Below are 21,653 nucleotides of genomic sequence, written 5' to 3'. Positions count from 1 at the left end.
TGTCCACTACAAATCTGAGGAACTTCCTGTGAGCGGTGTGCACTGGAATGTGGAAATAAGCGTCTTTTAGGTCTAAAGTGGTGAGGAAGTCGTTTTGGAAAAGCAGTGGAAGTACCTGCTGAAGCATTGCCATGTGAAAATGGTCTGAGTGTATGCATCTGTTCAGGGGCCGGAGATCTAGGATGGGCCGCAGAGTTTCGTCCCTTTTTGGTATGAGAAAATATAGGGAATAGACCCCCATATTTCTTTGGTTGGTAGGAACGTGTTCTATCGCCCTTTTCTGTAGAAGGGAGATTACCTCCTGCTTTAGTAGTGTTAGATGTTCTTGTGACATTGGGCGTTGTCTGGGTGGAATGTTTGGGGGGGGTAGATATTAGTTCTAGGCAGTAGCCTGACCGAATTATTTGTGTTACCCATTTGTCTGAGGTGATGGTAGCCCAGACAGGGAGGAAATTTTGGAGTCTGCCCCCGACCGGAGTGGGATGGTCTGGGGGGAGTAGAGGGAAGTCATTGGGTAGGTGCGTGGCAGAGCGGGCGGTGTTTGTCATGCCTCGGTCTTTGTTATCGTTTCCCCTGTAGCCGCCTCTTTGGTAGCCCCTTGTAAAGGTGGACTGGGTAGGGGCCTTATATGGGGTGGAAGCGGTGTCGGAGGAGTAGCCTCTGGATGTGCTCCGAAAGGAAGAGCGGCAAAAAGAGCGCCGGGGAGGGTGCGATTGTAAGGCTCCCATGGATTTTGCCGTGTTTGGGTCCTTTTTCATCTTTCCTAGGGCCTCATCCACTTTTGGGCCAAAGAGATGTTCCTGGTCAAAGGGATGGTTGAGGATGGAGGCTGGTACCTCCGGTTTAAAACCTGAGATCCTTAGCCAGGCATGGGGACGGAGGAGGACACTAGTATTAATGGCCCTGGAGGCTGTGTCTGCTGCATCTAGGGCACAACGTATGGAGGTATTAGTAATGGTTTTGCCCTCCTGAATTAGCTCGTTGGCCCTAGGTTTGTATTCATCAGGGAGATGTTGCATTATGGCTTCTAATTCGTCATAATAGGCCCTGTTAGTAGCGCTTGTGTATTAGCGATACGCCATATGTTGGCAGCTTGGGATGCAGTACGCTTGCCTGATGCGTCCAAGAGTTTAGACTCTTTGTCAGGTGGTGGTGCTTCGCCTGACGCTAGGGAGTTGGCCCTTTTACGTGCTGTGGACACTACCAGAGAATCTAGTGGTGCTGGCCCTCTGATGTAGGAGGGATCTGTAGGGGCGGATTTGTATTTCTTTTCAATGCGTGGGTTAATGACCCTGGCTCTGACTGGGTCTTTAAAGACCTCTGGCGCATGTTTTATAACTCCCTTGAGCATAGGCAATATGGAGATAGTCCTATGCGTGGTGTCAAACGTATAGAGGAGGAAATCCTCCTCCACGGGGTCAGTGTGGAGATCTACCCCGTGATAGTGTGCTGCCCTTTGTAGTAGATGGTTGAACCCCAGTGAGTCTTCTGGTGGGGAAGGTCTGGAAGGGTAGAGATCACCCTGTGGGACGTTAGGAATGTCAGGGATATTATAATCGTCCCATGGGTCTGGGGAGCCTGTGGGAGTGGGGTCCCCTGTAGGTAAATCTTGGGGCACGTCTCCTATGTCATCATATGGGTCCCCCTGATCATCATCATCCGAAGAGGGTGTTGGGGAATGATGAGGTGGGGTCGGAGACGGTGGAGGAGGGGAAGGTGGAGGGGGCGGTGGAGGTGGGGAAGGTATTCTGAAAGGAGAGGTAGCAGAGTCCTTCCTCTTTGGAGGTGGAGGCGGAGCAGGTTTTTCCAGCTGTCTCTTTTTGATGGAGAGCATCAAATGTCCGATTTTAGGATCCTTGGTTAGTGTTTTTTGTAATGGATCCGGTGTAAAGAGTTCTGGTGAGGTTGGTTGGTCCGTCGGCGCCGAAGGCGTCGGGCCGTTGGTTTTTTGACTTTATCCGCGCTGGTTCGTTGTTTGGAACTATGCTTGGAAAAGTCTGATTGTTTGGTGGGCGCCCAGATGGATTTCGGCTTCGAAGTTTCGGTGCCGGTGGCCTTATGTGCTTTTGTCGGTGCCGAAGATGGTGTCGGCACCGAAGAGCTGGAGCTGGTTCTCGACACCAAGTGTTTCGGTGATGGGCTCGGTGTCGAAGCGGAGGCCATTTTCTTTTTCGGTGTCGAAGAGTGTTTATCGGCACCGACGGTGGGCTGGCTCGAGCCCGAGCCGCTGGAAGGCTTAATCTGCTTCTTTACGGGGCCCGAAGGTGCGGTGTGGGAAGCAGTGTCTTTGGTCTTGCTTAGGCCCGGAGGCGAAGGCGTGACCAAAGCCTTTTTCGGAGCCGGTCAGGGTGTGGGGGGTCGATTAGTACTCACGACCCTCTGTGCCGGAGTGATGTCCTCCAAATCTGAATCGTCGACTTTGGAGGCGCTGACGAGTCCCTCGTCGGTGTTGTGTTCTTCTGGAGCGTCGACGCCTTCCCCAAAGATGTCGTCCAGAATCGCCATCGACGAGTGCGCCATGGTTCTTCTGGCCCTTCGGTCTCGAATGGTTTTCTTGGACCGGAAGGACTTACACGCCAGACAATCTCGAGCCTCGTGTTTAGGGGAGAGGCAGTGATGACATACTTCGTGGAGATCGGTGTGGGGGAATTTGGACCCACATCGAGGGCACTTCTTGAAGGGAGTCCTTTCCATTAGCCAGGACCAGAGCTTGGGTAGGCCCGAAGGCCGTCGTCGACGACCGGAATCAACGGTTCTTGCCGATGAGCGCCGCGTCGAGATCGCAATCGAAAACAATACCGCAAATTGGGGTGAGGATTGAGCGTCGAACTGGAAGGTGTTCGGAACCGGAGCGCGAAGATCACATCCAAGCTCGATGGCGGAAAAAAACAATCTGAGGATGGAGCCGAAGCCCATGCGCAATACGATCCAAAGGAGGAGTCACCGACCTCGTGACTTCCAAAGACTTGCCAACAGGAAAAACAAACTGCAAACATCCGGGCCCAACACCAGATGGCGATCTATGCACAAGTGTGTAATCTGCTGCTCATACGCCTCGAACATACAGTTACCAATCTGTAACACCAGTTATCCATAATGAGTATCTTCAATAAATTCCTAAACAGTGAATAACTCTTTCTACTTGGACTTTCCTACAAAAAGAAAACCCCTTTGTTAATAAAACAATGACTAGTAAGTAAATGGCAACATTTCACGATTCATCTTGAAATGACACAGTTCGGATATTACACCACTTCTTTTTCCCCTTTTTAAATGAAGAAAAAAAAACAATAGCAAACTGTTTCCACAGGTAAATGGTTTGGGGCATACTTTCTTTGAAAGACAGAATTACAATAAATTACTTTGTAAACGAATGGGGATGCTTGGAGGATTTGCCCCCCCCCCCCACCCTTTATGACCAACCAAGCAAACAGTCTTTGCGCCACCCACTCAAAATTTCACACATTTCCTTTTCCCGCTTTTCTATGCCCTCCAATCTCTCCATTGTAAACAAATATTTGATAGATGATGCCTCATGTCTACTTTTGTGTAATCTGTGTGTATAAATCTAGTTTTGTAGATTTCACCCAAAATCAGTGTTGGTAATACAACTTAGAACAGAGGCCACCATCACTGCTACTATTGCTATTAGAATCACAGGCAGTTACTCCTACTAGACTTAATACTAGGATCAGAAGCCATCATCACTACTGCTAGTGACATTTGGAGTAGAGGGTTTTGTGCTATCAAGTCAAAGTTTAACAAACTTTCTTTACTCATTTTCTCTGCCCTCTAACCGCTCCAGTGTAATTTCTCTGATCAGTGATGACTCGTGTACTTTCTAGTAATCTCTGTGAATAAACGTAGCTTTGCAGACTGGTGCCGGTTGCCCAGAACAAGTAATGTCCAAACCCCACATTAAACAACTCAGAGCTGGTATATCAATAGGTCAAACGGAGGTTAAAACCTTGGATTGGGCACCCACTAGAAAACAGGTACCCTATCCAGGAACCTTTCTAGGTGGCATCACTCCATGACACCCTACAAGCAGCTAAGAGTGCTAGAAGTGATACTGAAATTAGCAGGCTAGTGGGGAAGGAGCGGACTAATGCAGATGAGAGGAACCAAAAAGTAAAGTAATTTAACTCTAGTCTTTTCACAGAATGTGGTGAAGACAACAATTGCAGCTAGTTAAAAGGGAAATTATTGTCTTTACAGTGTCTTTAATGCACTTGACAAGACTGAAGTATTTGTGTTCATAAGGGGTAAATCAGGACAAGAGGAGAAAAGGTGACTGCTGAATTGTAAATAAGGTTTTATTGCTCTAGCGCTTCTTTGTCTGGCATGATGTGTAAAACTTTGTTTGGCAGCAAGTGGGCAACTAAAGGGGTTAATGCAGATAGGTTTCATGTAGTTAATACAGATTTTATAGCCTTATACTGCTTCGTATTTTGAGCTCATTACTCCCTGCCCTGCCCCCACCCCAAACACTTTCAACCCATTTCCTTTTGAGCAGAATGCACAAAGTGAACAATTGAGATTCGTCCCAAGATGTTACAAAAATGATGTAATGGTAAGCTTATTATGTATAAACATGCATGTGCACTGAGTAGTTTATAACGTGATTGCAGTTTCTTCAATAACTTCCCATATCACACAATGTTCACCCTTCTAGAATTGTTCTGGTATCTGCTCCTCAATGCACACAATGTTTCTCGACAGCTATTCCTTATTCCTCAATGTTCCACTACAGGGCTGCACCTGCCAAGCTCAAGCCAGGTTTATTCTCTCCAGGACAGGGTGTCTTCCTTCCTCTCTCCTTCCCACCTCACACTACTTCCCCCTCCAAGGACTGCCAAAGCCATGTCTCTTTCCATCTCACACAATGTCTAGCCATCCTCAGACTGCATTGCCAAATCTACTTCCCAGCTCATGTGATGTTCACCATGCTCAGACATTGCCCATCACTTGCATCTTCTTACCAGTCATACCATTTTCCCCACAGAAGTCTATGTCCATGTTTATGTCCCACCTCACGTTTTCCTGCCAGTATTCCGCTCCTTCCCACGGCACACCATGTTCCCACTCTCAGGTCTGCTCCCTTTTCATTGGAGCCAATGCACAGTTTCACAGTTCAAAAGTTTACTCTGAAAACAGTTATGCTGGTGGCATGATTCCATTCCAGTACTACATATGCCACTTATTATTCCCATGTACTACCATGCACAACCCGGAGATTGCTCCTTGTGCCTCCTTTCGACCTCAACTCACAGACCTGCTCTTAGAGTTGCCATTTCACCTCGCTGTAGGAAACTGTGTTTTTGTTGCAGTAGTCCCCCCCGCTTTTTGCCTGGTATTTGATGTACCTTTGACTGAAGTGCACTGGATTCCTGCTAACTAGGTCCCCAGTGCCAGTGTTCCTTCCCCAAAACAAGAAAACTGGTCACGTGATCCCCAAGCGACCAGACCTTTAGCCATTCTGTAAGTCCCTATTAAGTGGTGCCTTTGGTACCTAGGGCATAGGTACTAAAGAGGGTCCCTAAGGACCACTGTAAGGGACCCAGCACTAAAGTCATACAGACTGCCACTGCAGAATGCGTGACAAGGTGGTCTAAAAGGTGAAAGCATGACATGGGACACAAGCTATGTGCCATGCCAGCAGACACTGCTTGCAGTATAGGTACGTCACCCCTACATCAGGCCTTACAGCCGTAAGGCAGCGTGCGCTACACTACATGAGTGGACATATCTGCATGAGCAGATATGACCTGTGCTGGTCAGTTCAATTACTGCCAGTACAGGGAAACCATTTTAAATACATGGGCTGGGCACTGGTCAAAAACGAGTTCCCCAGCTACAGGATGGCATCACTAAAACCAAAGCTATTTGGAATCAAACACTGTGAGAAAGTGCCATCTTTCTTGCATGGTATGCCCCCACTTTTTGCTGAATTGCTGAATGTACATTGACTGAGTTTGCCCTGGACTCCTGCCAATAAGGTGCCCAGGGCCTATGTTCCTTCCCTAAAAACCTCAAACCCACAATTCGCAAACCCTGGCCACATGTCAGCCCCTGGTAGATGGTACCCTAGGTACCCAGGGCCTTGTGACCAGGGAAGGCCTCTAAGGGCTGTAGCACTCATTGTGCCACCCTTAGAGACCCTGTACCCTTACACACACACTGCCCTTGCAGGCTGAGTGTTTGGGTACAAGACCAAACAAAGAGTCGACATGGCACACATCCCTGTGTACTATCCCCACCACTTACACTGCCCTGGCATACATCAGCCACCCCTCAAGCTGGGTGCCTTAATGCCAGTGGTGTGGTCACAGGAGCATGAGCCCTGTGCCCCTACAGTAACCAGGTCCATTCATGGGCACGGTAAGTGCAGTGCTGCCATTTAAAAGTACATGGTGCTGAGAGCTCGTCAAACACGAACTCCACAGCACCATAATGGCAACACTGAAGAATGAGAAGTTTGGTATCAAACTTCACAGCACATTAAACCCGCACTGATGCGAGTGTGGGATTTAATGTACAAAGCACCACAGAGGGCATCTTAGAGATGCCCCCTGAAACCTAGCCTACAATCCACGTCTGGTCTGGGAGGCTGCCTAGGCTGCCACACAGCAGACATGTTGCTGGACCCCTGGGTAGGAGAGCCCCCGCTCTCCTGGGCCTGCAACAATGCACATCCTGGGCGAGGTGCTAGGTCCCCTCCCCAGGATGGGCAGGGGGAAGCTTCAAAGGCATGCCTGAGCCTCTGGGAGCTTCCCCGGGCCACTTGCTGTACCCAGCAAACTGGCCCACACCGGTTCTAAACCCCCACTCTGGCGGGAAGACTGGCCGGAAACCCCAAATAAGGACAGGGGATGTGCCAGCCTGCCAACCCCACCCCTCAGGTGGGGGAGGCGAGGTGAAGCACATCTCCAGGCACTCGCCATCTTGAAGATGGGAGGGCCTGCCCAATCAGGACTAGGCTACTGCCCCCCTCCCACAGGAGAGTGGCAGGACAGGGGGTGTACCCACCCCAGGGCAGGTACCCATTGGTCCCTGCCCTTTACCTACCTGTAACGCCCCTGAATCTAGAATTTAGGGGCACACTGAACCTTCCTTCCTTAGATTCCAGATTCCCAAAAAACTAAGAAGAGCAAGAAGAATGAAGACCTGCCATACAGCTGCTAAGAGGAGGAAGACACCAACTGCTTTGGCCCCAGCCCTACCGGCCTGTCGACCCTCGAACCTGCTCCTGCTACATCCCGGCACCTCTTGTGGCCAGCAACCTCACAAACCCCGGAGGACCTGGCTACCTTTTGGCTCTAAGCACCTGGGACTCCCATGAGCAGAGGCTCTACTCAAAACCAGCTTCTAAACCCTGGCATCAGCCCGGAACCGCAAACCCTGCACACTCTGCACCTGCCAAGCCTGGCCGGTGCCGGAGTGAACAAAGACCCCGAGGACGTCCCCCCGGCGACTGTGACCCTGAATCCGGCACCCAAGAACACACCTCGATGCTCCTGACGACGCCTGCAGCCTCAGAACAAGGTACCCCCCAACTGCGATCAACAGAGGGTAAGATTTCCCGACATCAAAAGGCACCCCTGCACCCGGCGCCCTGCGGCCCCCTGTGCCCAACTCCTGGGTACCTACCTATCCTCCAACTACCCAACTTACCTCTCTAAGTGGTAGTGGCACCTGAAGCATCTTCGTCCCCGAGCTTGCAGCCTTTGTTCAACCAGGAGCTTTCCCATTGAAATCCATTGAGCGCCCAAAGGCTCAAAAGCACCCTGCACCCAGCCGCCCGAGTGGCCCTGGCAGTGTAACCTCTACACCTATCTACTTCCCCATTTGCCCTGAGCAAGTGACCAGGAGCCCAGCTCCCACAGCCGTGTGGCCTGCTAGTCAGCAGCCACCAACCAAGGCCCCCCTGCCTCCCATAGGATAACATTGGGCCTAACTCGCTCTGCACCCGGCTGCCCCTGTGCCGCTGAGGGTGTAACAACTGTACTTACCTGACCCTGGGAGACCCCTGAGTCTGTGTCCAGAACCTTAACTCTGTCAGTCGAGTACTTACCCAAAAGCCGATAACCCAATTTTCCTCCATAGGGTAACATTGACTGGTTTCTTCTGAAATTTCTTCTAAGTGTGGAGTTTCTAAAACTTAAAATATTCACCAAAAATCAACCAAGTAACGAAAACGAAAATACTCACCTGCTATTAGAAGTGATCCCAGTGCTGGATCTTGGTGCCCAGCACTGACCCTGCAGAGTACTCAAAACCGTACTTACAATTAACCCAATTTTCTTCCATTGGAAATCATTAACTGTTTTTCTGTGAAATTTCTTCTAAGTGTCGATTTTTGCAAACTACAAATATTCTTTAAAAATCGTACCAACTCTGAAAACGTAATTGCTTACCTGTTTTAGATTGAGGTCCCAGTACTGAGCCTAGGAGCCCAGTACTGTATTACAAAATTAACGAGAACATACCATACCTGTAACTTGAATTTTCTCCCATAGGGAATCATTGACTGTTTTTCTATGAAATTTCTTCCAAGTGTCAACTTTTACAATAGCAAAATATTGCCTAAAAATCACAACAGTAACTAAGTCGACTTATATCACTTGTTTCTAAGAACTGTCCCAGGACTGAATCTAGAATCCAGTCCTGGAGTAACAAAAGTAATCCTGAAAGTAATCTATTGCAAATAACTTAAAACTTCCATTGAGCTCAATGCATTATTGAATTTGAAATTGTGTTGCCTATTGCAACAACCTGTAACTAGTATTTACAAAAGTCAATTGCATATTGCTAAAGTATTTACCTAAAGCATCTCATTCTGAGAAAGTATATTGTAATACCTATTGTTGGTTTTAAAATAAAAACAAATATATTTTTTATATAAACCATTGGCCTTGAGTTCAGTTATTGAGTGTGTGAGACCATTTGCTGACGGTGTACAACAAATTCTTTACACTGTCCTCTGATACTGCTTACTGCTCGTCCAAGCTACCACTTCAGAGAGTAAGGTTATATCTAACTTTAGCCTCTGCCAAACCTCTGTGGACTCTGTACAAACTGTACCTATTTGGGAACAGTATATACAGAGCCACTTTCTCACAAACACCTCATATCAATAAGCTCACACTGATTTCAGTGATTAATTTATTAATGCATGCACCCAGAGGACACCTTAGAGGTACCTCCTTACGACTTACCAACTAAATAGCGTGCTGGCTGACTGGTTCTGACTAGCCTGCCACCACAGATGGGTTTCTGACCCAACCGGGTAAGGGCTTTTGCGTTCAGGAGGTCAGAAACAAAGCCTGTCCCGCATAGGGTATTTACATCCTCTCCCAAACGATGACCTGCAAATTAGCATTCTAAGGCAAGGAGCTTCAAAGAGCCCACTGACTTTGGTATGCTAATCCGGCTTACTTCACAGGAGGATGGTGTACTATATAAAGAGACAGCTTCCTACACTCGCATTATGTTCTTGTGCCCAGCACTGTTCACGCAGCATCATTTTCCCAACTGCTGCCAATTTACATACCTGAAGACTAGATTTCTCAATTTCAGAGTTTCTTTCCCTCTTCACACTGTTTACACTATAACCTACCTCTCACAACCAGATAGTTTGGAGTTCAAATCAAATCAATAAAACTTTATTGAGCTTTAAGGTTAAAACCATTAAAGTCATACGGCCTATGTTACACCATAAAACAGACTACAAATTGACGAGTGTTATAAAATCCAGGTAAACTATACACATGCAAAAAACATAAGTTACAATACATATATTATTTACAATTTGTCCTTTGATGGTGAACCGTAGAACATTTAGGGTGTACAAAACGGTATCACTAGAAAGAAGTTGTAAGAAAATAAAAGCTGGTCTCACCCTCCTAAAACCCATTTTTTTTTTAAAGATAAGGATTATAAATAACCTTCTGGGAACAACATAAAAGGTGCATCATGTCCTGAGTAGATTCTCCATCGCAGCCACATGGCATGAGGCACTGACCTCTGTGAGAACCATCAGGATGTGCCAATAAGTAGTGGAAAAGGTCAAGCCGGAACCTCGTCAGAAAAAAACTAATTGTGTATGCTTTTCAGCCCTAGAAGGTAAGGATCCGCGATAGGCATGGTTTTCAGTATGACGCCCTTGCGCACACTGGGCTTACACAGCTTGTTTCCTTCTCTTTCACTATGCCACATTCTTAAAAAAGACTCCTTGGCCCAAACGAGGTCCCTTTTACCAATTCCCTCAGGATTCGTAAAGAGATCAGCTCTTCCTAGTCTAGCAAGGCCTACTTTTATATGAAAAGTGATCAAGAGAGAGGCAGTCCCGTAGGACGTCTTTGCTAAGTATGCTCTCTTGCCTGGCCCATATTTTAAACCACAAGGTGAGAGGTCGAAAAGCCAAGTCGTCAGAGAGATAAGGCATCCCCAATTACTCATGCACAACATAAGATGGGGTGCCTTGCGGGACAGAAAGAGCTCTTTGTAAAAATGAGTTTTCGGTGCTCTGCAGGGCCCCAAGCGCGATATGGCCCCATATCTCGCTTCCATAACTGACCTTTCAAATACATTTTGCTTGGTAGATCTTCAGCATGGCCCCTATTGGCTTCCCTCCCACTCTGCTGGCAAAGTTAAAAACAGCAGCTGAAGCTTTCACTAGCTCCCCTTTCTTTCGGTTAAGCAGGGGGCTCCAGCTCAGTGAATCGTCAAACAATACTCCCAGATAGGAGAAAATATTTGTCTTGGGTATTCAAGAACCCCCTAGTTTAAAGGTGGGCTGCTTAGCCTTTCCGAGGCCCACCTGCATAATATATGATTTAGAATAGTTCACCGACAGGTCCAGTTCCTCCATAATAGAGGCAAAAGAGAATAGGAGAAGTTGTAAGTTCCTTGCAGTCCTTGCCAGGAGGAATGCGTCGTCCACATAGAAGAGGACTGGCAGGCTACGCTTGCCTACCTGGGGACTGTCAGCTTTGGTTACTAGAAGGGCCTTTTCTAGGGAGTTGATGTATAAATTGAAAAGGAAGGGTGCAAGAATGCACCCCTGACGCACCCCCCACGCACCCCCCTCCTGATGTTAAACTGTCGGGACACTTTCAGGTCCTTAGAATAGCGAACAAGCGCCCTAGAATCTCGGTGGCGGTCCGTCAAGAACCAAATTATGTTTTTATCAATGCCAATGGATACCATCAACTGCCATAACTTGGACCCGTTCATACAGTCAAAGGCTGAGGACAGGGCCATAAAGGCTAACCATACCGGACATGAACGAGCCACAGTATACTTATTCAGGACAAGATATAAGTTCAAACACTGCTCTACAGTAGACCGGCCAGGGCGGAAACCATATTGTATTTGAGATAAGAAGTTGCTTTCGTCCGCACAAGTTACCAACCTGTTAAGAATCATACGACCCACCACCTTCACCACAGAATCTAGGAGAGAAATGGGCCTATAACATGAGGTACTGTCTCGGTCGCCCTTTTTAAATACTGTCACTATGGTCAATAAAGCGCAGGAGTCTGGGTGGCCGAACCGCACAGCAGCATTAATAACAGCTGTAAGGACAGGCACCCAAAAGTCTAAATGCGTGATATAAAGGTCAGGAGGAATCCCATCTAACCCTGGGGCTTTTCTTTTGGTTAGACCTAAAATACCAGCTCTTACTTCTTGGGTGCTTGCTTTGCACCTCCGGCCATGGCTCTCGTACCAGGACTGGCATCTCACTCCATGCATCTCCTGCCGAAATCTTACAGAACTGGACATTTCATCCCTCAAGAGACAATCCACTGCCAAAAGCTGCCCCTTTTTCACGAGTGGACAGTATATCACATTTTTCTAAACATCCTGCATCTTTTCACAACGGCTGTCCCCTCAATCATTCCTGCTGCTCTGAAACACGGTACCTTGTTCATCTCAGCCTGGGCTTCCCGAAGCTTCCTTTTGTATCGTTGCACATCTCCCTTCAGCTGGTGGTTGTGGTTCTGAAGGCTTCCAATCAGATGTCGCATCTCTCGATTTATGGGTCCTGTAAAAAAAATAAGACATCATAAGAGAGGACAAGGACGGAAAGTGTCGGCAGGTCACGGTTTGAGGTGGTAAGGAGATACAGCGGTGGCAATACTGAAAGGACAAAACATGGGCAAGTTGGGGCTGATGACAGAGAGTGGGAATGTAGCTCGTGCCGAGGAGATAAGGCAAGGGGAGACCAGAGAAAGGGAACAAAGTATTAAGTGTAAATTAGAGACAAACAAGGTTGGCATTGAGAAAGAGATGACGTTGTAATATAGAAAGTAAACACACGAACAACTGTGCTACGAAAAGGCCAGGCAGGCAGATCCTGGTTTATTGAAGTCTCTTGCTGTGCTGCTCAACACTGCCTAGACCAAATGGATCCAGCCACGTTTGGAGCTGGTTCTACGGCCCAGATGCAGCGGCATTAGACTGGCTTTTGATGTGTGTTTAGTGTATAGATTTTTTACATACTTTTAAAGAAATTAATTTTCTTTACACATTAACAAACTGGTTGGATGTGTTATTTAAAGGCTCATACGGTTTTGAGTTTCTAACGACCTACAACCTCCTTGAGTAAAGCTATGAAAGCTCAGCCATACTACCCTGATAAAATGCTGAACTGGAGCACTCGGCCAGTCAGTATGAGGGCTACACTATTTCAACCAGTGGTCAATGCCATGAACAGTTACAGATCATGTCCAGTGATATCACAAAAAGGCCTTACAGGGATGAACTCAAGAAGCAGGTTCCAAGAAACCTGTGGACAATCCCCAGCTCTTGGGTTCTCCTACGTCGCTTAAGACTAATCAACTATGGAAAGTCCCCATGGACTCTTTCACCACACCCACCAGAGATCATATTACCTCACTCATGGACGGCGTTACCTCTACCTAACTGAGAATACTCTTCACCCCCTTGGGATTCGTTGTTCTTACTTGTAATAATGAAGATTGTCTCGTAGACAGGTTACGTAGAACAAGTTATAGGTTTATTGGTTAGTCACAAAGTCCATGTAGATCTCTTGTAAAGCCTCAGCTAGGCCCCTGTAAAGCCCCACCAGGAGCAGCCTCCCTGCTGCTCAGCCCATCTCTTCCAACTGCCCATCTCCTCCAGTCCCCCACACTCAACATTCCAAGTGACATCACTCATGGCTGAGCAGCAAGGGACAGAACAATAATAAGGAAGATGCACCAACAACAATAGGTTATAACACATCTCCCTTCCTTATGAAAACTAAGCATAAAGATATAAATGCATCAAGTCAAGATAGCACAAAATACCCTTGCTTACATAAACAGGAAATAAAAAGAAAATACATTATGCAAATGAATATACATCAAATCAGCAAATACTCGCAAGAAAATAACTATAACAAAAGAATAATGAACCCCATCCCCCTCCCTAGGGAAACTAATTAGTTGGATAGACACCACCAACAAATTAACAATAATAGGGTAAACACACCACCCCATAGAGGAATGCACCTCCCTTAGACACACAGAACATTGTTATAGGGGAACGCACCTCCCTATGAAACTCCAAATACTGTAATAGGGGAAAACACCTCCCTATAGGGGAAAACACCTCCCTTAGACACACAGAACATTGAAATAGGGAAACGCACCTCCCTATGAAACTCCAAATACTGTAATAGGGGAAAACACCTCCCTATAGGGGAAAACACCTCCCTTAGACACATAGAACATTGAAATAGGGAAACTCACCTCCCTATGAAACTGCAAATACTGTAATAGGGGAAAACATCTCCCTATAGGGGAACACACCTCCCAATGACACGCTGAACATCGTAATAGGGGAAAACACCTCCCTATAGAACTCAAAACACTGCAATAGGGGAAAAACACCTCCCTATAGGGGAATACACCTCCCAATGATACGCTGAACATCGCAATAGGGGAAAACACCTCCCTATAGAACTCAAAACACTGCAATAGGGGAAAAACACCTCCCTATAGGGGAAAACACCTCCCTTTTGAAAAAAAACCAATGTAATAGGGGAATCACACCTCCCTATAGGGGAATACACCTCCCACAAGAAACACTGAACAGTGCAGGATGACCTACACACATTGAACATTGTAACAGGTGAAATCATCTCTTTTGTGTACACAAGTAAATAGGTCTTCACCAAAATGATCTTAAACTTGTTGGTCAATCATTACTCATGGTCATTATATAGAGGTGAAAACCAAGTACAGGAAACAAAATAGCTTTATCTCTTGGCAGCCCTGCTCGAACCTCCTCCAGCAGCTGCATGTATTCCAGATGAGAAGGTGAACTTTCACCTATCCAGCGGTTATAAGAGGCATCCAGAAAACGTTAAAAAAAAATGAATCCGGTGAGGAGGTCCGTAAAATACCTTATCCCACGTACTTGAATGCAATGACGACGATGATCCTTGATGATCTTCCACTGAAAGAAACACTGCATTGTGCTATGAGCCCGGACACCGAAGAAACGTGGTTGGCAAAGAATCAGGAACCATACAAGCTAATGTGTATGCAGGAGCATACAATCCCAAAATGGAGGCACGTTTTCGGCGTCACGCCGGGTGGCTCCAGGCACGTAAGTGCATGCAGCAGCTGTAGAACACAGGAAACACGGAGGAGTGTCACCGAAGAACCGAGACCCCACACGTTTGAAGGTGAAGGTAGGGCTGCGGGCGGGTTGAGAACAGCACGCGCCATCATTTTCAAATCGCTAAGAAGCTGTTAAACTGTCAATGCTCCAGGGGGCAGCCAGCGTCCAGAATAAATAATTAAAAATAGAGTTACCCCCATACTTGGATAAATAATGTCTTACAAGCTAAGTTGTGTTCCTTTTCTCTTTTCTTTTCAAATACTGGCAAATTAAATACGTGGCCGGTAACATACCATGTAGGAAAGTTCCCGAGTCCTCCTCAGAAAAGCCCATCATGTGCAGGTTGTAAGAGCAGATATATCATTTTTCCCCCCACTAATAGCACCTCTGTTCATGTGCCAATGGGTAAACCTTGCACCAACCATAAGATGAACACATTATCACTGCGCTTGAGAATTAGGTCCATTAAAGTTAGAAATACAGCTTGCAGTCATTCACTCTTTGTAAACTTCACTCCAGATTGTGAAATAGTTCAGAAGAAAACATCTCCAGAAATGTGGAAAATGTTGCTTTGTACATTAACTTTCAGGTACATTATATCCACATTGTACAATGTCCATACTTGTACTTTCTATGTGCCACGAAGGCACCAATCTTTGCTGAACCACACTAAATTAGTAGCTTGTCCCACAACAGCAGAAAAACAGCTGGACAAGAGTAACACCTCCAAGGCAGTAGAACGTGAAAGGGTATTCACAGCCATCCTCCCTCAACATGTAGGTTCTTTTTCACTTGAAGATTCTTGCACAGAGAAGGAAAATTCAAAAGGAACTGGCACTTACATATTAGTAGGGCGACCGATGGAGTGGTCACTGGTGGGGCTCGAGTGTCAGCTTCCTCAAAATACGCAGCTTTGATTTCTCTTTTTCTTGAAAATCCTTTTTCCTTGTAATTCCTTTAAGCATCAGAAACCATAATCCACTGAAGTAGCACACACGTAGGTTGTTCCAACTCGTCGCCAGTGTAATAATGAAGATTGTCTCGTAGACAGGTTACGTAGAACAAGTTATAGGTTTATTGGTTAGTCACAAAGTCCATGTAGATCTCTTGTAAAGCCTCAGCTAGGCCCCTGTAAAGCCCCACCAGGAGCAGCCTCCCTGCTGCTCAGCCCATCTCTTCCAACTGCCCATCTCCTCCAGTCCCCCACACTCAACATTCCAAGTGACATCACTCATGGCTGAGCAGCAAGGGACAGAACAATAATAAGGAAGATGCACCAACAACAATAGGTTATAACATTACTTCTATGTTCGAACCTGTAACTTCCATTCTCCTATGGTTTCTTCACTCTCCCATCGAGACGAAATCGCCCATTGGGTACCAGTTATCATTATGATTCCTTTCTCTCACCCTTGAGGTTCCTTCCACATTCACACCTCAACTCTCTCTCAACAAATTCCAACCCCCCCTCCCCGGGTTTTATATTCCATCCATTCCCTTCCCCTGTATCAACCTCGAATGTGCCCCTTACCTGCTTGCTCATTGGCTGCCAGGTTCTGCTCAAATTCGATGCGCAGCATCTCATACTCCTTCCTCACCTGCGCCAGTGTGTCTTCCAGCTGGATTACCTCTGTACGCAGCTTCTTCTGCAACCCCAATTCATCGCTCTGCAGCACAGGGAGGCACAGTGTTGGTGTAAGCATGAGGCACAAAGCAGCAACCGGTTTTAATGGTAGGGATAATGCAGTAGAGACATCCAAGTGCACAGGGAAGCAAAAAAGGGATCACCAGAGATCCTAGAAGACTGACAGGGTAGGTGCTAAGGGAGCATCATTGGATGGCAGGATAATTCAAGTAAGAAAGGAAACGATAGGGAAGGCTGCAGAGCTGGGTGGCGGAATATCACCTTAGGAGGACGAGGAAAGAGGATGAAGCAGACATGGTCCCACCTCTTACCTCCATGTGTTCAATTTGGCGCAGGTGGCTGTTCTTGGTGGTAAGTAGCAAGGCCCGCACCTCGTCCAACTGGGTCTTCACCTGGAGAGACTCATTGTAGAGTAGGGAGAACTGAGACTGCAGGCACTTGTAGTCCAGTGTGTCCTTCACCAGTTCTTCTGGGACGTTCCGCAGGTCCATCTAGAACAGAATGGAAAGTGAGGCTTGTGACGGCAAGGGAAGGACAATGGGAGGCGGGGGGCGAATTACAAACAAAGAAGTCCTGGTTACTGTCACTGGTGTGACAACAGTTAACTGTATGAAATGTAGAGGTGGATCTCCTGGAGCTATACTTTTTATATGGAAAATTTGGAAGAAATAGCTTTAGGACCCATGCATATGAGAGGCCCAGAATGGTTCATTTCATTAAACCAGACCATGTCTGTCTGAATTAGATACAGACCATATCTGGGACACGTGAAAAAAATGGACAATTTCCGGGTCATCCTTTTCTTGGTTTACTGGACTCCCTCATGGGGACACTATTTACCGTTGGTGTCCTAGCTCCACAACAAATAATGAGCTACTTTAACTGAATAACCAAGTAATGTTCTTTAAGCACTAAACTCTCCTAGGAACGTGAATCAGTTAAGGCTCACTATATGAGGCATTAGTGGGTTACAAACTGCACTACAACACCACACCGTAAATAAAATTCACCCTGTGTCAGTCAGATGAACGAATATAGCCCCACAACACTGTGCGTAGCAGGTGTGCATGGGTTCAGTTTCCTCACACTAAGACTATTCTAAAAAGCAAGGTCTCTGGCTCTCATCTTGTTTGATGGTGGCTAATGCATCACGTCTGCTCCCAGAACATTCCTAGGGACAGGTCACTCAACCAATGACCACTCTCATGATCAGGTCGGCTCTGTTGCCAACTCTCCTGTTTAACTCTTCTTCAGGGCCTGCATCCACAGAAATGCAGCTGGACACCCTTACCAGCACTGAAAACGCACAGACCAGTGCAGCCGTTATCTTGTATGTGCTTTCCAGCAAGAGGGGTGTTGGGATCCACACTTTATCTGCCAGAAAAGATATGCTTACCCTATCAGCCCTTCGTCTATGAGGGCTAAACCTCTCTCTAAGCTCAAGAGTGGGTCTAGACCTCACAAGGCTTGCCCCATCCCGGAGCCTCACTGGGAAACATCTGAGGTCCATGCAGTCCTGGAGAAGTGTGTCCACTTCTCAACGCACCTCGCCACGCCCATTTGTGTTTTCTTTTTATATTCTAAAGTGTGTGTTAATAGTGGTATTATGATGCTAATTAAAAAGAGAGTGTGACTGGTTTTTGTTTTGGAATGGACTGAAATCATAATTACGGCACTGCACATAAGAGTAAACAGTACACAACATGAATTTTAGGTTTGTCAGTTGCCAATTAAACTTGAAGGAACCAAGGAGAATAAACTATAGGAGAGATACAACTATCAGCTGGCTACAGTGGCTGAAAGCCTATTTCATCACTAGACGTTGTGCTTTACGACAATCCATTGGGATGTCTGATGGGGAAAATTGTCCTAATAGTCCACTGTGTCCATTATTGTTGGATTTAGAATGTTTGAATATGCAAGGTCAACAAACAAAAACCAGGGTCAACATAGAGGAGCCTAGACCTTATACATAAGCATCTTAAGAAATCAGGAAAAAACCCAAAAAGTGAACAATATCGTTAGTAATGAATCCCATCAGCCACTAAAAGTAGCGTACATCATCATTTCGGATTCAACCATACATTCCCCTCCAGTTCACGAGGGCTGTGTAATGTATGAACAAAGAAGAAGAATTAAATTCTAATCTTCAGGTCTTTCATGGTGTCGCTAACACACGTTTAAGTAGGGTCGATGGTGTTAAGCAGTGCAGAAATCAAAATCAGTGAGTGCAAATATTAAAAACATCTACAGGGTCAGAACAAACATTTTATTAATAACTGACCAAGTGATGAGACTAAAAAACAGTGCAAGAGCAGTTTGAAAAAATAACTGCCAGTGTCCTAGATGCGGTCTACATGTTTCAGCCTTATGATTGAAAGACAATCAGGCTTTCGTCAGGACCAGAATAACCATGCTACTGCTGTATTGTGTGTAATCCCAAAATTTGAAATGAAAATATACAAAACCTACTTGAATGCAGGTTCTGAAACACTCCCAAATATACGTGGAGTAATTCTCAAATCCTGAAAACAATAATAATGAGAATTATAATAGAAATAACAATAGTGTTCACAAGCATTTTCCATAACAATATCTTAAAAATAGATGCTTACAAGGCTCCATTGAATCACCATTATTATCATTCATTTAGCCAGAATAGACCAATCTGTAGCGAGATGCGCTAAATTCCCAAAAATGTGTTCAAGAAATTTTCAAAGGACGCTTACCCCTCAGCGTAAGGGGTCTCTCCTCACCCCACCTGGCATCCGCTCAGATAAATGAGGCCCGCTCTGTATCGAAACAAACGGGTATAACATATTGTTTGCAAAACATGGTCTGCTTTAAATGCGAAAAATCCCCACGCGCTTGTCCTCTACTCAGGATCGTGGTAAACACACCACAGGACAGTTTCAAGCCTGCATTCTCTAATTTTATCTCATATATAGCTGTATTAACAGTAATGGAGATAAGTGTCTAGAGAAACAGAAAAAGGGAAGTGAAACCTACTGCAAAGTTTATCGTCGTGTTCGGTTAATTTGACATCAAAGTAAATTAATCATGTCAAAAGAGAGGTAAAAACTCCTACCAACTCTTATTATCTTGCCACATCAATGCTAAGTGTATATGTCTCGCATGGTGGACGATTAATCGTATGACTCTGCCACATAAGTCTAAGAGCATGCCCATATAGTGCGTCAAACAAATTTCTCAAAGATAACCCATGATATAAAGTTTGTGAATCATTTCTTTATACACTAAAGAAACCCAAGGGACCGATGTTACGACGGAGTGACTCAGAGAAAAAAAAGCCCTACATTTACGTGCAGATTCCTTATATAACGATTGATTTTGGTTTCTGCACGTCATCGCAATGTTTATCTGTATTTCTATTTTTCTCTGAGTCACTCTAGATTTAATATGGAAATCATGTTACTGGTAAATACTAAACCAGACATCTAAAGACCTGAAGATTAGAATTTAATTCTTCTTCTTTGTTCATGCATTACACAGCCCTCGTGAACTGGAGGGGAATGTATGGTTGAATCCTAAATGATGATGTACGCTACTTTTAGTGGCTGATGGGATTCATTACTAACGATATTGTTCACTTTTTGGGTTTTTTCCTGATTTCTTAAGATGCTTATGTATAAGGTCTAGGCTCCTCTATGTTGACCCTGGTTTTTGTTTGTTGTTATTGCATATATGGTAAAGGGATTTGAAACCAGAGGGTCGGTAAATAATTTTCCCTTGGACCCCCCCTTAAAAATTTCTGTTGTTTATAGTACTGAGCAGCTACGGCTGCGGGTCCTTTTTCGTGTACATCTCTTCAATGTAAAATCGATTATTCAAATCCTTACGCATCACGCTTTTTCTTCTTTTCTCAGTTGATCATGGCTGAACACACTGGTCTGTCCTTTGACGACAGTGTTTTACAATCTATTCTTGCTGAAAATCAAAGTATATTGAACACTATACAAGACACTACGTCTAACACCCAGAATGATTGGCCTACTCTTTTAAATCTTAAAAGAACACACTCACGCACGTTTATTCATGGTGCGATCATGACTGAGTATTTGCGCGAGAATTGTGCCCCAACTGGATTGTTTGTAACTAATGCACCTCGTTTGTTCCTTTCAGATAAGATTTTTATGAAGGACTGGTCACTAATCGCGTGGCGGTGTACACGCGATTGGTTAATATTGATTATAAACACAGCCAAAAGGATAGCGGATGCTATTCTTATTGAGATTCAAGTTCTAGAAGGTCAAATCAAAACCACTGTTACCAATACTCTCTTCAAAAAGAACATAGAAGAGACTAATAAATCCAACAAGGAATACGAAGATTCCATTTTAGTGACCAAGATAGAAAAATTCAAGAAAGATCTTGCGCGATTTTCACTTGAAAAGGTATACCTCTATACCAAAGAAGGGTATACAGCCCCTGAATTTAATAGAAAAGGGAAACGGACAGGGTCCAATTATTCCTCTTCAGGTTCAGAAGCCTATTCTAGTGATTCAGAAACATCATCACTAGATGCCCAACAAAGTCGAGGCATGCCATCACCCTATAGGAGCAATCGAAGACGAGGCAGATATGGTCCTTCTCAACAACCAGGTCCTTGGTGGCCACCGGCCCCATGGCATTATCCATTTCCTCAATACCCACACCCCATGACACAATTTCAACCTCAATCACAGTTTTTTGACCAGACTTTTTTAGGACAAAGTCGTGGAAGAAACAGAGACAGGAGGAAAGGTCAACCACGGGTACACTGGGAACAAGACCCTCCTCCTCCGAACACCAGGAGCAGGACAGGTCAACCACAACCAAGTACCAGCACAAACCAGATGACCTAGTGGTTAATTTGAGTACACGACCTCTTAATCAAGATGAACTTTCAGTTCTGAATCGAGGACTTGGCTTTGTACCTACAAATATAGGTGATCCCTTTTTGATCAGATGTGAATTGGCACGATTTTTTAGAAAAATACGATTACATTTTTTCTTCAATAACAGAGTTGTTGACCCAATCGAATTACCATTCACTAACACAGGCTTGAAACAACCTTCGAGTTTTAACCCTCCCCAACATCAGATACCAGATCAAGTTCTGACGTTCGAAAAGGCTGTCTTAGAAGATATCAAAAGTCTAGGAGATTTCCAGCCAAAACATTACCAGAATCTACCTTTGAGAGAAAAGAAAGCTCTCTCTACGTTATCGAACGACACGAACATTACCATAAAACCTGCTGATAAGGGGGGAGCCATTGTTATTCAAGATACAGTGGCTTATCGGGATGAGTGTCTACGACAACTTAACAACACTTCTGCCCATCGCCTTCTTCCACTCGATCCAACTCTT

At 45.4% G+C, this 21,653-nt stretch overlaps 1 protein-coding gene across 3 annotated transcripts in view; it reads right to left on the bottom strand.

Annotated features, from left to right (window-relative positions):
• RNF40 (ring finger protein 40) overlaps positions 1-21,653 on the bottom strand; it is a 160,538-nt gene that overhangs the window by 71,530 nt on the left and 67,355 nt on the right. For all 3 annotated transcript variants that reach the window (XM_085618455.1, XM_085618457.1, XM_085618456.1), the window contains exons 10-12: positions 16,594-16,773; positions 16,169-16,304; positions 11,928-12,049 (exon numbers count right to left, since the gene is read on the bottom strand). In XM_085618455.1, the coding sequence (XP_085474581.1) occupies positions 11,928-12,049; positions 16,169-16,304; positions 16,594-16,773 (438 nt within the window). The remainder of the gene's footprint in view (positions 1-11,927; positions 12,050-16,168; positions 16,305-16,593; positions 16,774-21,653) is intronic.

This window comes from Triturus cristatus, chromosome 7 (assembly GCF_964204655.1).
Source record: "Triturus cristatus chromosome 7, aTriCri1.1, whole genome shotgun sequence".
Lineage (NCBI taxonomy): Eukaryota > Metazoa > Chordata > Amphibia > Caudata > Salamandridae > Triturus > Triturus cristatus.
This window is presented reverse-complemented; position numbering and strand designations above follow the sequence as displayed.